At 40.4% G+C, this 16,337-nt stretch overlaps 1 protein-coding gene across 1 annotated transcript; it reads left to right on the top strand.

Moving 5' to 3' along the window:
* Window positions 1-10,140: 10,140 nt before the first annotated feature.
* On the top strand, window positions 10,141-11,613 carry LOC111345395 (uncharacterized). Its single transcript, XM_022952671.2, has one exon. The coding sequence runs from the start codon at window positions 10,299-10,301 to the stop codon at window positions 11,229-11,231; it is 933 nt and encodes a 310-aa protein (XP_022808406.2). The 5' UTR covers window positions 10,141-10,298; the 3' UTR covers window positions 11,232-11,613.
* Window positions 11,614-16,337: the final 4,724 nt, after the last annotated feature.

Here is a 16,337-nt window from a genome sequence, read left to right as displayed (position 1 = left end):
TTTAAAAGAGTTGAACTTTGTGCGGTAAATGATTTGAACCCGGGGGTAACATGTGAAAGTGTAGCGTGATCGTCCGGGTGAGTGTGGTCCTGAGAAGGACTGATGTCGGTGGTGTTGACTGACGTTACGACAATCTGTGCGGAAGTCATCATCAGAGTCAAGTGAATAGTTGTTAAGGTGTAGTCTGATCGTCCGGGTGAGTGTAGTCCTGAGAAGGACTGTTGTCGGTGGCAGTGACTGACGTTCGACAACCTGTGTGGAAGTCATCATCAGAGTCAAGTGAATGATTGTTGTCAGTAGAATGTTCTTATTCCAGTTCGTGTGAAATGATCGGTTGGTTTTGCCGTGATGTTATTGGCTGTAAGACTCAAGTGACGTAAGTCGTTCGTGATTGGTCTGTTTCGGTCTGTCGGTAAAGCTAGGTTGTTCTTTTTCGGTCGTTTGTGATGTTTATGTCGTGAATGAGTCGTTTGTATGGGGCGGGTAGTTGTTGACATCTGTTTAGGGGAGTCTGTTCTAAGTTAGTAAACCAGCTTTCCAGAGTCAGTCGTTGAAAATAGTCAGTGCTGTAGGTTAGGCATTGCGCAGGGTCCCAGTCAATGTTGTGGTTGGTAAGTCGATGGTGTTCAGCAATGTGATTGCTGACATCACCTTTCCTCGTCGCCCGTCTGTGTTCAGTCAGTCTTGTTGTGAGGTTTCTGCCAGTCTCACCGATGTAGGAGGCTTGGCAGTCGGAACAATTGATCTTATAAATCGTTCCCTGTCTGTTCCTCGGTTCGTCTTTGTCTTTAACGTTGGTTAGTAACTGACGTAGTGTGGTGATGGGTTTGTGGGCGACGCGGATATTGAAGGGTAGTAAGATGTGCGAGATGCTTTCAGACATACCTTTTATGTACGGTATGGTTGCTGTAGTCGTAGGGGTTGCGGTGTCGTTTGTTTCGGTAGTGGTAGTGGGTCGGTGAGTGTTTCGTCGGGGGCTTAAGTTTGAGTGTGTTCAACGGGGGCTTAAGTTTGAGCCCGGCCGGAACAAGGCCCTGATCTTTACAGCGGTGACTGTTCAGATACCTGACGACTACAAACTAGTGTCATTTGATGTGAAATCACTGTTCACAAGTATTCCACTTCAATTAGCATTACAATGCACTGAGACTGCAATCCGAAAATCTACCGAACCACTACCACTACCGACAGACGACATCATGGACTTGCTAAACATTTGCCTAACATCTACTTACTTTCAGTACAACGGTAAACACTACAAACAGTTACACGGCACTGCCATGGGGTCTCCAGTTTCTGTTGTTATAGCAGAATATGTGATGCAGAACATCGAGGAACGCGCCCTTTCGACTTGCCGACAAACGATACCACTTTGGTTACGTTACGTTGACGACACATTCACCGCCGTTCGACACGACGAAATTGACGCATTCCACAACCACCTTAACGAACAAAACACTGACATACAGTTCACCAGAGAAGTCGAAGAAAATGGCAAACTTCCTTTTCTAGACTGCCTGGTAAGCCACAACGACAACTCATTACGAACGACAGTTTACAGGAAACCGACACACACCGACAGATTACAAGACGAGTCATCCTACAACCCTACATCACACAAAGCCACAACTATCAGAACTCTAACACGACGCGCACAACTAGTATGTGACTCGACAGACAGCTTATCCGACGAGAACAAATACCTTCACCGTGTTTTTACGAAGAACAACTACAACAACGACTTCATCCGACGAAACACTCACCGACCCACTACCACTACCGAAACAAACGACACCGCAACCCCTACGACTACAGCAACCATACCGTACATAAAAGGTATGTCTGAAAACATCTCGCGCATCTTACTACCCTTCAATATCCGCGTCGCCCACAAACCCATCACCACACTACGTCAGTTACTAACCAACGTTAAAGACAAAGACGAACCGAGGAACAGACAGGGAACGATTTATAAGATCAATTGTTCCGACTGCCAAGCCTCCTACATCGGTGAGACTGGCAGAAACCTCACAACAAGACTGACTGAACACAGACGGGCGACGAGGAAAGGTGATGTCAGCAATCACATTGCTGAACACCATCGACTTACCAACCACAACATTGACTGGGACCCTGCGCAATGCCTAACCTACAGCACTGACTATTTTCAACGACTGACTCTGGAAAGCTGGTTTACTAACTTAGAACAGACTCCCCTAAACAGATGTCAACAACTACCCGCCCCATACAAACGACTCATTCACGACATAAACATCACAAACGACCGAAAAAGAACAACCTAGCTTTACCGACAGACCGAAACAGACCAATCACGAACGACTTACGTCACTTGAGTCTTACAGCCAATAACATCACGGCAAAACTAACCGATCATTTCACACGAACTGGAATAAGAACATTCTACTGACAACAATCATTCACTTGACTCTGATGATGACTTCCGCACAGGTTGTCGAAACGTCAGTCACTGCCACCGACAACAGTCCTTCTCAGGACTACACTCACCCGGACGATCAGACTACACCTTCACATGTTACCCCCGGGTTCAAACCATTTACTGAATAGTTGTTGTCAGTAGAATGTTCTTGGTCCAGTTCATATAAAATGATTGGTCAGTTTTGCCGTGATGTTACTGGCTTTAAGACTCAAGTGGCGTAAGTCGGTCGTGATTGGTCTGTTTCGATCCGTCGGTCCAGTCAGGTTGTTCTGTTCGGTTCGTTTGTTATGTTAATGTCGTGAATGAGTCGTTTGTATGGAGCCGGTAATAGTTGACACCTGTTTAGGAAAGTCTGTCAAAAGTTAGGTACCCAGCTTTCGAGAGTCAGTCTTTGAAAGTAGTTAGTGCTCTAGGCTAGGCATTGCGCAGAGTCCCAGTCAATACTGTGGTTCGTAAGTCAATAACAATTATATATTTATAGAGCGCTTTAACTATTGGTCAATATTCAAAAGCGCTGTACAATAAGAATATATATCAAATAGACCAAAATCACAGATTGAAAGCCTTTTTAAACAGAAAAGTCTTCAGTCTTTTTTTAAACACAGAAATACTGCTACTAGATCTATTAGTCAGCGGTAAAGAGTTCCATAGAATCGGTGCAGCGTGGGTGAAAGCGCGACCCCCAAATGTACAGCAGTTGACTCTGGGAACTGACAGAAGAAACTGTGAGGACGAACGAAGAGAATAGTAAAGTCGATGATGTTCAGCAATGTGATTGTTGACATCACCTTTCCTCGTCGCCCGTCTGTGTTCATTCAGTCTTGTTGCGAAGTTTCAGCCAGTCTCTCCAATGTAGGAGGCTTGGCGGTCGGAGCAATTGATCTTCTAAATCGCTCCCTGTCTGTTCCTCGGTTAGTCCTTGTCTTTAACGTTTGTTGATAACTGACTTAGTGTGGTGATGGGTTTGTGGGCGACGCGAATATTGAAGGGTTGTAAGATGCGCGAGACTGGACTAAGAACATTCTACAACAGCTACTCACTTGACCCTGATGATGACTTCCGCACAGGTTGTCGAAACGTCAGTCACCACCACCGACAACAGTCCATCTCAGGACTACACTCACTCGGACGATCACACTACACTTTCAAATGGTTCAACTGTATGCACCTCTCCACGTGCAATGACTCTGGTAATTTAGACTGACAAACATCTAATGCCACCATGAAAATTATGGCCGCCAGTTCTTTGATGTTTTTTTTGTTTTGTTTTGTTTTGTTTTTTTTATTAATATAAGTGGACGAGTCACTTTAAAACCGGACAAACCCCATCTTTTTTGTGCCCCTCTCAATTAATACTAATCAATCGCTCTGAACGTAGTTCAATCTAAATGCACAGTTAAAGCCATTTCACATCACCGATACAGTTTTCTTCAAGAATTTTTTCATAGTCGCTGGAAAGTGGGATCTTTGCTTAAATCTCAAAACTAATTAAGGATCCTTTATTTGTGCAGGGTAACGAATTAAATCGCAGATTACTGAGGAAGAACACCCTCTTTACAACAAGGAGTAAGGGATTTGAATACATCTTTCTTTTGAGCAATGACATGTATTTATTAAGCAAAGTTCACCGACGTCCCACTTTGCGAGGATGGCCGATAAGCAAAGAAAATCTACTCTAAAAATAGTTTTCCTAAGACAGAATATGGTGTCTTTCCATTCTTAAGCCCTTCCTTTCCTTAATTAGTTTGGCTGTGAAGATTACTACATTTACATCATATTGAACGTTACTCTCTTCAAATCTCAATTCTTTACACAGTTATGAAGGAAAGGTCACTTGATTTTTACACTGAGTGTTGCGATACGAAAACATGCAATAGGCAGGAGTGAGTCACTAGATTACGAAGGAAAGATTTCCCGGCCAAAGTCACTTACCTCATAACACAAACATTTCTTAGATTAAGAATACAATAGCACAAACAATCGATTGAGTCAGGGACTAAGGCTTTTTTGAGGTTGCACGAACGCAAAACTTTCCATTCTGAAGCCATTTAGGCAGATATCAGAAATTGAATCATTTTTGGGATCAGGATTCTCAAATTTCAGAAGAATCATGTCGTGACACAGGAAAAATGCGAAATCCATTTTATTGTCGTTGAACCCGATCTTTAAAGTTACATTGTTCTTATTGTTAAGAAAATATTTTAGTCGCTAATTGAACCAAGCAATTTATGTGCCAACACCCGAAGCACTAAGTCATTTGAACACTGCCTGTGCTGATGACTCCTTGCAGGTAAGACCCTGTATTTTTTTAGTTTGTGCGTTGATGTTTCGAAAATCGCATCTGAATGATCAAGATTGGAAAACAGCTTGTTCGGAATAAACAGCTCAATCCGAAAGATTTTGATTTACGGGTTTTATCAGCTTTTATCAGAATTCTTTAAAAAAGTGCTGTCTACCAGCTGAAGTCGTATCAAACAAACAAAGAAACACCTCTTAGACTACAGGAATAAGCTGTATACTGAGCATTAACTCTAAACTAGCTATCAGCAACGATATATTAATTTTTAGTTTGTTCCTTGGTAATTAATAATAGGAATTCTGGCTCATTTTTGAGACAACCTTGATTTTAAAGTAACTCAGGAAGATAACATTCAAATTAAGGTTGCCTTCAGGTCAACCTTGATTTCAAAGTGCAGTTTTGGTCAATTTTGAAAATTCACAAGGTTTTGCCCCGTAGATTGGTCCATCTACTTGATGTTTTGCTATGGGTGACTGCTCGGAAGACCCATTTTGCCGACACTTTGAAATATAAATTATCCTGAATTAAAATTCAGTGAATTTCAAAGAAATCCCTGTTTTAACAAAGACCTACTAATGTTAGTTCTGATAAAATAAATTTAGATGCGGGTAACAGCCCAGCAAAGGATTCCATCCCAAATCTAACAAAACTTGAAAAAAGCAGCTTGATAGACATATATTAACTTGTTTGACATCTTATCGAGCTCAGACAAGGGGTCAAGCAATTGATTTTAAAGAATACATCAGGACAAAAAGATGACTTCACTTTCTCTTAATGACTGATGGATTTGTGATAAGATAACAGTGATTATTACGAGCATTTAAGGGATGAATAATCTGATTTGGTTATTTTGTTTCGTTTTAAGTAATCAAAGTTGGAGTTGAAAAACAAGCAACAATTTATTTACCTCGGTTTACGTAATAAACATTCAAATCTGTAAGCATTTCCAGACAGCCATTGAAGTTTAAAGGATAATTAGACTCTCGATCTGTCTATTTCTCCCTTATGTATATGTGCACGATCCTTCGCAGTAAAGCACTATTTGAGCAATAGTGAAAATCAGACCTGAAAAAAATTTCAGGCCTGTACGGGATTCGAACCATTGACCTCTGCGATACTAGTGCAGCGCTCTACCAATTGAGCTAACAAGCCAACTGGGAGCAGGCCATCAAATTAATTCGACATAAACCCGTAGATGATAAATCAAACAACGACAAACATATGAAACATACGTATGAACTGCGGTTATGAAACGTATATGTGCACGATCCTTCGCAGTAAAGCACTATTTGAGCAATAGTGAAAATCAGACCTGAAAAAAATTATTAGCTCAATTGGTAGAGCGCTGCACTAGTATCGCAGAGGTCAGTGGTTCGAATCCCGTACAGGCCTGAAATTTTTTTTTTCAGGTCAGATTTTCACTATTGCTCAAATAGTGCTTTACTGCGAAGGATCGTGCACATATACGTTTCATAACCGCAGTTCATACGTATGTTTCATATGTTTGTCGTTGTTAAATCTCCCTTAATCCCTCTAAGATAAAATGGTTGAAAAAAGTTATGGCATCGCCTATAAAAAATTGAAATGTGCCCTAAAATTACTTCCAACAGACAGAATATGGGTTCTTGATATTTTGAGCTGTGAAGATTTGGGCACAGTTTGTATCTCACAGAAAGTTAAATCTCTTCAACTGTCGAAGCAGTAAGTCATTTGAACTTGCCTGTGTTCTCGACTCGCTGCAGGTAAGATTTTATATTTTTTTTTCTTTTAATCTTTGCTTTTATCTTCTAAAAACCGTATCTGTGTCATAAATTCTGTAGAAATCGTATCTGCATGATTTCTGCAGGAATCAACAGACAGCCTTTTTTTTTGAAAAAGGCAAAGTCGCTGGAGCGTGTGATCCTTACTAAAACTTCAAAATTTACAAAGCACCCTTTCTCCGTGTAGACCAATAAATTACAACACAGATTACGGCTCTCATTAAAAGTATCACTGAGTGACTTGAGCTTATCATTAATTTATGGAACAAAGTTCCAGAACGAACTTTGGCAAGGATAGCCGATAAACAACAAAGTCTGCACTAAAACTAAGTTTAAATATCAAGGTATCTTAATATTTTTAAGCTCTTCCTTCAATTTACTGGTCCAGCTGCGTAGAATTGGCATTTACATTACATCAAAATGAATGGTAATCTCTTCAAATTTCAATTCAATGCTCCGTAGTGATCGAAAGGCCACATTTATTTTACGTTGAGGTTTTCGTTTTGAAAATATGCAGTAGGAACGGGCGATCAACCTACTTTATGGTACCTTTTTTGCCTGAGAGATTTAAGAGATTGAATCAATTTTAGAGCCAGGCCTCTCCCAAACCTCTTCGAACATTATATATTTTAAGTGCACGTTGACGTGGGAAACAATTTGTGCCGTAATAAATGAGCTCATTGTGCTGCATTGAGAGCATGGAATTCTGTTTGATTTCGTTGTTCCCAGGAAGTATCTATGTTACCTATCCAAATTTTGCCTAGGCTGCTCTTATCCCCGTCGGGATATTAACAATGAAATACTAATGGATACATATTAAAATGCAATAAGAACGACAACAACAGACTGCTGATCCTTTTCCTCTCGATTTTTTTTTTTTTTTTTTTTTTTTTTACGATGAAACGAAATGTTTAATCTTGTACAAAAGGGGCTCTCAAACATGTTTCATAGATATGTAACCGCTCCTCCTTCATAGAATAGTGGCTAATCTAAATCTGTAATAACAAAGTAGCTTAAATCGTGATATACTGAAGTGTACAGTCAGTCCCAATGATTTAATGGGAAAGCGGATTAAATTTGTCGATAGAGAGGCGAAGAAACCTACAAACTCTGTTTAGGCAAACTTCGAATAGAGTTGGATCCTCCCATTTTCGTAATTAAGTTAAGAAGAACAACGGCAGAAAAGCGATAAACTAAACATTTTTCCAAAACGAGGGTGAACTATGATGGCCGGCTGGGTAAGAAAAACCATCTCTTGAGGACTGGCGTTCCGTTTAGGGCAAGTAGATGAACATAAAGTCAGTTTATGCTTCTGAGCGAGGATATCTCCTGCAGGAAAGAGGATAATTATGGCATGGAACCTGAACTCGCATTTTCAGGGATAGTGACCCAGCTAAAACTCAGATGAGCTAAAAAGTGAGCAATGAAAGACAGTATGAACCTGGTTATAATTTAATAACTGTCGATAGCGACAATGACCATGACAATGATACTGATGATAACAATAATCTAAACCAGCAATGACAAAGTTTTATTGTTGTATCAAAACTACCCTTAGGCAGAACAGAACCAACCAATATATTTGTTCCAGGTAAACACCACATATGTTATAGAAAGGGTACATTACTTAAAGGAAAAAAGAAAAGAAAAAAACACGGAGTTTTTCCATTTTGAGGCCAACTTGAGGAACAAGCAAACTGAACATGTAAGCCGTGGCCTTTTTGAACAACTTAAATTGATAACAACGCCGATTCTAAACTAGTAAACAAAAAACAAAATATTTGCAATATCGTTTTCCCTGAGCGACATACTGTTTGAGCTCAGCAATATATCGTTTGACCTCAGGGATATACCGCTGCCGCCTAACGATGTCTCGTATGAACTAAGCGAAATATCGTTGCAGCTTAGCGATATATCGTTTGCGTCGGTAAGATATCCCACTGCTAAGCGTTAGATCAGTGAGGAAACATTGCGCCGCTCGCCGAATTTTTCATTAGCTTAGACTGATACTGTCTGAGTGTGTAGTATAGTTAACCTAATGTATCATTCTATAAGAAGTCTGTTTTATCAGCGTCAAAAGGGCTGTGTAATGAACTTAAAGTGCCACTATAATAAAATATTCGAAGTCTAATAAAATTGTATTTTTTGAAACCTCGTGTTGGATTCACTCACCAGTCCAAACCGTTTTTGAATCAGAGCAGGGGAAGTCTGTTTTATCGGAGCGTATTTTCCATCTTTTGCTGTCCGCCATTAATGAAGCGCGTTCCAACCGAGTAAGCGGAAATGACGTCAGATTCTCAACTCAAAAAAATACACATGGCTAATATTATGTTGAAAATTCTGAAAAAACTACGATTTGACACAAAATCTTCTTTTAAACAATACTTTTTGAACACATTGTTACTCAAACATAACATTTACCAGGCCATCGAATCGTCAAACTGTCGCTAGGCCACGCTTGAAGTCCGAAAGTTCGGTTTTCACTTCACGTCCGTAATTCGCATCTCTTTAGAGAATCGTAGTGTCGTTGACTCGAGAGCTTATTCTGTCACCTTAAAGACCTTGATATCTATTATTTTAGAAGCAGAGTAGTCTATAGCATTGCAAGTTAGTAGGATTTGTACTAGTAAGCGGCTCTATTAAAATTAGCCACGTGTGTTTTTCGGGTTGAGAATCTGACGTTATTTCCGCTTACTGAAACGCGCTGGAACGCGTCGGAACGCGCTTCATTAATGGCGGACAGCAAAAGATGGAAAAATACGCTCCGATTAAACAGACTTCACTTGCTCTGATTCAAAAGCGGTTTGAACGGGTGAGTGAGTCCAACACGAGGTTTCAAAAAATACAATTTTATTAAACTTCGAATATTTAAATAATAGAGTGTTTCTGTCGAGGAACTATCGGCTGATAGTTGCCCCGCGGATATTTGATGTTCTTAAAACAAATATTTGCCCGAGAAGCGAAGACATAAACACTCTATTGTTTTTAATGTTCACCCCTAAATTTTCTTCCGCGCCTACAGCTTGTCACAAATGTCAATAATTGGCAACCGTACATTGGCTAAATAATACGTTATACCTGTCAGAATTGAAAAGTCACTGTTTTTTCCGATCTGCCTAACTTCGAGGCCGTCAAACTATTCAAAACTTTTCACGGATGAGCACTATCAATCCAGGTATTTTCCACGGACGGGCACCATCCATCCGGGTATTTTCCGCGGGCGGGCACTATGAGCTGATAGTATCTTTCAACGGATGAACACTATCGCGTCACGTGATCGATTTAAACCACTAAGAACCGGAGAAAATTTAGTGGTGAACTATAATTGATTATAGTGGTACTTTAAGTTCATTACACTGCCCTTCATTTTTCTACAACGTGGCTTTAGGGTTTTTGTATCCGGCAGTGTCGTGTTTATTAGCGTTACACTGTGCTTAGGTGTGGGTTTGCAATAAACTGGCCTCGAGGTTCATACCCACCCACAAGCCCCTGTATCTACACTTGTGAGTGTTTCTGTGTATTGTGTAGGCAAATTTGTTACCGCTCGCTCAATTGCGTCAATTTGCCTACATTTTAGGTCAGCGAAAACTTAATTATCTCAGTCAGATATTTTCTCACCTTCGACTTGTGTTTAGGACTTACGTCGTCCCTAGTTATTAAACGCCTTCCGTGTTTGTACATGCATTAATGAAGAGCCAAGATTCATGACGTTACTTGCGCGACGAGGAAAAAGTGATAGCAGAAAATTGATTGGTTATACAGCTCCGACATCTGCACCAAGATGGAGTCCTTCGTCGACCGTAAGATGGAGACGGCTGAACATAAATCGTTCGAGATTCGCCTGATCACGACTGAAGAAGAAATGCAAAGGTTTGCAATAGAACCAATGGCGAAGGAACACTGGCGGCCTGGTTTGAAGGACGCCGAGTGTTTTCTCGCTTGTGATCCCACGGCAGCTTTCGTTGGCGAACTGAACGAGAAACCCATAGCCATTGTTAGAATTTCAAAATATGGCGATAGCTTTGCTTTTATCGGAGCTTACCTGGTGGATAAGGAATATAGAGGAAAGGGGTACGGTTTTACGATCTTCAATGCCGCTGTGTCAAGTGTGAAGCCTTCTTGTAACATTGGCTTATACTCTTTTCTTCACCTTGAGAAAATGTACGAACGAAGCGGTTTCCGTACTCAGTTTTATGCGGCACGCTACGACTTCCATCTCCCAACAGCCATAAGCCGTCTCCCTGATTCATTGGAGAAAACATCCGTAGAAATTAAAGCCATAGCGGACGTAGAGCTGAAGGCTTTACTCCTGTACGACACGAATGTCTTCGGCTTCGAACGTCACGCATTCCTAACGAAATGGCTTCGCTCAGCAGGTAGTCAGGGATACGTGGCCGTCAACAGTGAAGGCTCCATTGTGGGTTACATTTCTGCCCGACCAACTTTCCTCAAAGAGGAAGGATACAGGATAGGATCTCTGTTTGCGGACTGTAAAGCCATTGCAAAGAAGCTACTGAAGGCATTATTCGAAAAGCTTCTTCGTCAAGAGAAACCTGCCTCATTGGTTTGCACGGATTCCCCAACAAAGTGCATGGAACTCGGAGAAGAGCTTCAGGGAGCAAAGGTGTTTGATTTAGTGTACATGGTGACCAAGGATCTCCCAAATACCTGTTTTGAGAAGCAGTTTGGTGTTACGGCTGTTGAGCTTGGATGAGATGATATAAGGAACTTAACGCCGAGTGGAAGGTTTGGATGTACTTGTTTGATATCCACAATCGTGTATTCTTCCACATATTTTCTTGTCTTTCATGCTGAATTCCCGAGAAAATTAATGCAAAAGTACAAGTATGGTCCAAGTTTGTAGATTTTTTTTATTTCCACTGTAAGTGATACTTTCATTGATTTATGCTACATAAAAAAGAAGTTATGTAACTCTCATTAATGATAAGGTTAGGAATCCTAAATGTAGTTTGAAACATGACATGTATGTATTTCGCCTTCTAGAATAGTGCCTGATCAAATGACAAGCTGTCAAGTGATTCAACTTGTTTTGTGGTTGTTGTAACCATATTAGTAAATTAAATTGTGTTATTGAATTGATTAGGTGTATGAAGGAGTCAAACTTCTCCTCTTCCCCCCCATCTCCCTTCTCCCCATCTCCCTTCGCCCATCCTCCTTCTCTCTTCAGGTAGACAATTTAAGTCAAAGTCTTTTGAAGGAGGTATTACTCTGGTTATTGTGCCTCAGCATCATTGGCTTTTTACTTGCCATCGTTGGTTTTTTACTTGCCACTAAATTGTGAGTTACCATGTTTTTCCAGTGTTCTTTCAATGTCCTGCAGGGCTTGTCATGCCAATAAACTAATAGAAAGTGTATTCTGTTGCTTTACTAAAAAAATTAAACCATGCATATCTGACCGAGATTCTTACAGACTGAAGCACTCACTTATTGTGGTCTATTTCTAAGAATTTGGAGGGAGGAAGCTGAGTTTCAAAAACACCACAAATGGTCACAAATAGCAGACCCTACAAGTACCAGGGGCACATACCCTTCTAGTGCCACCTTTGCCGTCGTTTTTCTTAATTACGAAAATGGGAGGAGGCTGCAGGGCTCCAACTGGGTTCGAAGCTTACCTAAATAGAGGTCGTAGGTTTCTTCGCCTCTCTATCGACAAATTTAATCCGCTTTCCTATTAAATCATTAGGACTGTCCACTCCAGTATATCACGATCTTAGCTACTTTGTTCTTACACATTTAGATTAGCCACTATGCTATGATGGAGGAGCGGTTACACATCTATGAAACATGTCTGAGAGCCCCTTTCGTACAGAATATACCATATTTCGCTTCATCGTAAAAAAAAATGGTGGGGGAAAAAGGAACAGCAGACTGTTGTTGTCGTTCTTATTGCGTTTTAATATGTATCCATTACTATTTCATTATTAATATCCCAACGGGGATAAGAGCAGCCTGGGGAAAATTTGCGCCAGGTAACGAAGATACTTCCTTGGGACAACGAAATCAAACAGAATTTCATACTTTGAATACAACACAATGAGCTCATTCATTACAGCACACAGTTTCCCACGTCACTGTGCTATTAAAATATATCAGGTTCGAAGAAGTTTGGGCAGCATTTTCGAATTCATAGGTTTTCTGGTAACTCAAGTTTAATTCAGATTACTTGCTATGTAACAGAATTTAAAATTATGAATTCGTACATACTCATTAGCAAATTCCCTTCTTGCATGTACTTTCCGCTTGTTTTGCATTGTGGGGAGAGGTCGAAAATAGACATTGTATTTACTAGGTGTACAGCAGCAACAGTCGGCGACAAATTGTTGACACATTGATCTTTTCAACCCCCTATCACTTGAATTTTATCTCTTGCTCTCGTTAAGTTAACCTATTCTCCACCCCCTTCATAGAAAAATAACATTGAAAGGGGGAGGGGGTCTGTTAATGATTAAGAGTATATCAGGACTGTTATTCTTCCCGTAAATAGCAACCTTCAAACATGATGTGTGAACTAATTTTGACACTGATTGAAGCTTATTTACTCCACTTTTAAAAACTTTCTAAGGAAGTCTGCTACTGTCAGACGAAAGGTGTAGGAGAATACACCTTTATCTATGATTTTTTAGTTTGTGCAGTGCCGCTCACTAGTCTACCTTTTCTAAAAAAACTGAATTCAAAATTTCCCAGTCTTAGCCGCCAGTGCTTCTCTAAAAGGCAATAGCAGAAGCAAGTGGTTTTGTTGATTCCTTGATCAAGGGTCACTCGACGTGGCTTAAATTTCGATTCAAATTATGTAACTTCGCGAGCCCTTAATTGGATTAATCTCGAAAACGATCCACAGGCCAGAGATGTTGGCGATGATAGCCGATCACTCGTCAATAACGTTCCTAGACTAAGGGACAAACTGAATTTGATAGGGCTTCGGAATTTCATTGATATCTCGAAAGGCAGCTGAGGTCACTGGTTCCGAGCTTAACATTCACAACTTCATTACAACAAACACATCGGCAGAGATTATGGCCTCTCTCTTGCTCAAAGTGAAAAGCTAGCCGCGTTTTAGGCGACACAAATTTTTCGGCTTTCGTCCCTCAGTCGCTCACAGATAACAGAGCAAATGGGAAGTGTTCTCAGCTTGCTGACGAGTTACGTCCAAAGACGGACAAACGCGTTTAATGGGACAAACGTAAACAACTGGGAAACAACGAAAACGTCGGACTGCAATAAGACAAAATTAGAGCTGTATTCGAGTTCAAGATAGCACAGTCACGAAGTGACGAGTTAGAACTCAACGATGAGGATCAAAGCGGAAACCTCGTTGCGATTGAGGCTTAACTGCGAATAGCGATATACCGAAAATACACATACAGTGTCGGAATCTTGCCCGCAATGTCCTCATGGGCGCCAAATAACTGAAATATCGCTACTTACAATCAGCACAACGTTTGGGAAGCGTTTCAGAGGCCAATGGCTCATTTAAGGCTTCTGTTGCAGGTTATCCAATATGAGTTTTAATCACTTGATATTTCTGGATAATCTTGCATGGTTCGTTGTGGTCTAGCTATTTTGGCAATCTCCTTCCCAAGACAAGTGTTCTCTCTTAAGTGACTCAAAGAGAAAAGCAAACAGCATCCAAGCGAACAGCAGCGCAAGGGAAACTGCAAGTAAGTGACGCAAATCCCTGTCACAATTTGTAGAAAAACACGCTACAACCCATGAGAAAACTCATGACCATCAGGACTTATAGCCTTATTGTCAGACCTACTGATCAAAGTTTTTCTTCGAATCATCGAAATCATGGGTGCAATTTACAGCTCGCTGTCACGCATTGTCACGCATTAAGGTATACCCTTAAGGGAGACTTCAAACGGTAGAGCGCTCGTAAATAACGTACACATCCAGTCTGCCGGTAACATTACCATTGGCGATCGTAGCACGATTTCTATTGAACGATCAAAACAGCGGACGGAGAAAAACAAACTGGCTTCAATGGCAATGCATGACCGATCACTGCTCGGTGAAGAACCCCAGATCTCTAAAAGAACTAGTGTTGTGAACCATATTAATATACATTGCGCAGAATTCGTTGTACTCGGGAACAGAAACGAACTGAAAATGTTCCTTAACAATGACAAGGTGCTTACCTTCGACTATCATTCGGAATAATAATTCCAGGCTGGATGAAGGTAAATATTTGTATATATATATATATTGTGATCTAGATCGAGGATGTGATAAGAACAAACGCACCGATTTCTGTAGATTACTTTCGCCACCAAATCAGTGGCCATCGCTGGGAGTAGGACCTCAACTCAGTAGCAAAAGGGCTCAAGCGAATGGGAAAAATGTTCGATTGGCTGAAAACAGTGTGAGACAAAGTGAGACGCAAGGAATGTGAACTAGCTTATAGTCAATTTCAGCGAAAATACAATGCCACAGATAAACTTCCTATAAAGAAAATGCTTGAAGCATTCGAAAATAGAAAGTAACTCGAAGCTCGCCTTTCAATGGAGGATAAAGTATCACTTTCAATCTAGCGAGCAGAATGGACAGCTCAGTCAAGGAAAAGCTTCGTACTTGTTTACATATTAAACGCGTTCATCCCTTTCTGCAAGCGGTACAAAATCTCTACTGGCGCATCATCAAATCTTGTTGTAAATGGAGTCTACAAGACGGAATTAAAACACGATCTCACTCAACACCACTTCCATCAATTCTTTCACATATACATTTAGCTGCAGGAATTACATCAGGGCTGTAGTACTGTAGACAGACATAGCTTTGGAACTCACAAAGTAGCATGAACTGAACAGGAACCTGTTCCTGTCCAAGATAACTGCAATGAAATAAATCGTTGCTGGGCTTCCAAAAACAAACAAGTTCAACTACAGGTTAAAACATATTCCGGTAGGTTCTCACGTTTCTTTTCTTAGAGCGACACTGATCAAAAGATGACCAAATGTAAATAGTCCTTGAAGTGCTTTTGACAATCATTCATCCATCTATTGTTTAGACTGCAGCAGCGTCTATTGTTAAATGGCATACTGTCTCTACAAACAGACCTCCTTGAAATATAATTGTATATCGCCAGGGTTTTCGGCTCTTAAAAATATATCCCGTCATCACTTTTGTTTTCTACAATACTCGTGCAAACCTCAGCATGACAACTTCGTCACTGACTTTTCATTTAGATAAAATGTATGATTCATGAACAAATGATGTCTAGCCATTAACTATTGAAAAGGTTTTCTAACTAGCCAATACAAATTTTTCTTATTTCCAATGATAATTTCCTTCAAATTCTCACAGTGATTCAGGCGTTGATTTGTTTCGTATACACTCTTTTACCTTATCTTGAAAATACAGCAGAATTTGGTCAAACATATACTAGACATATACATAGTGGTTAGATCACAAGTGTTTATTGATAATTGTCTATTCATTAACTTCAGTTTAGAGAAATAAAAATTGTGTGAAACGGTCCTTCCGAATCACATGTCCGCCTTCACGCAAATCATTCCCGAGAACATCTGTTGAGGCCAATATCCATAGGAGTGAGTTAACGAACGAGCCATTTTATCTGTCAGAGCTCTTAACGTTACCCTTTCATTTTAATTGGATAATTAAGATGCGGAACATGTTTTACACACTTCTGCTTTTTACACTGATCATGGGGATGATATATCAGTACGGTAGTCTTTAAGATATGTCCAGAATTAAGAGAAGGTCAGCCTAGAGTTCTAGCAATGGCCCTTCCCTTCGAGTGAGAAAGGGGTTCTCAGATTTTGGAAGTATTCCTTAAGCT

The sequence above is a fragment of the Stylophora pistillata genome, chromosome 2 (genome assembly GCF_964205215.1).
Source record: "Stylophora pistillata chromosome 2, jaStyPist1.2, whole genome shotgun sequence".
NCBI classification, from domain to species: domain Eukaryota; kingdom Metazoa; phylum Cnidaria; class Anthozoa; order Scleractinia; family Pocilloporidae; genus Stylophora; species Stylophora pistillata.
The sequence above is the reverse complement of the archived record's forward strand: the minus strand, read 5'-3'. Positions and strand labels throughout refer to the sequence as shown.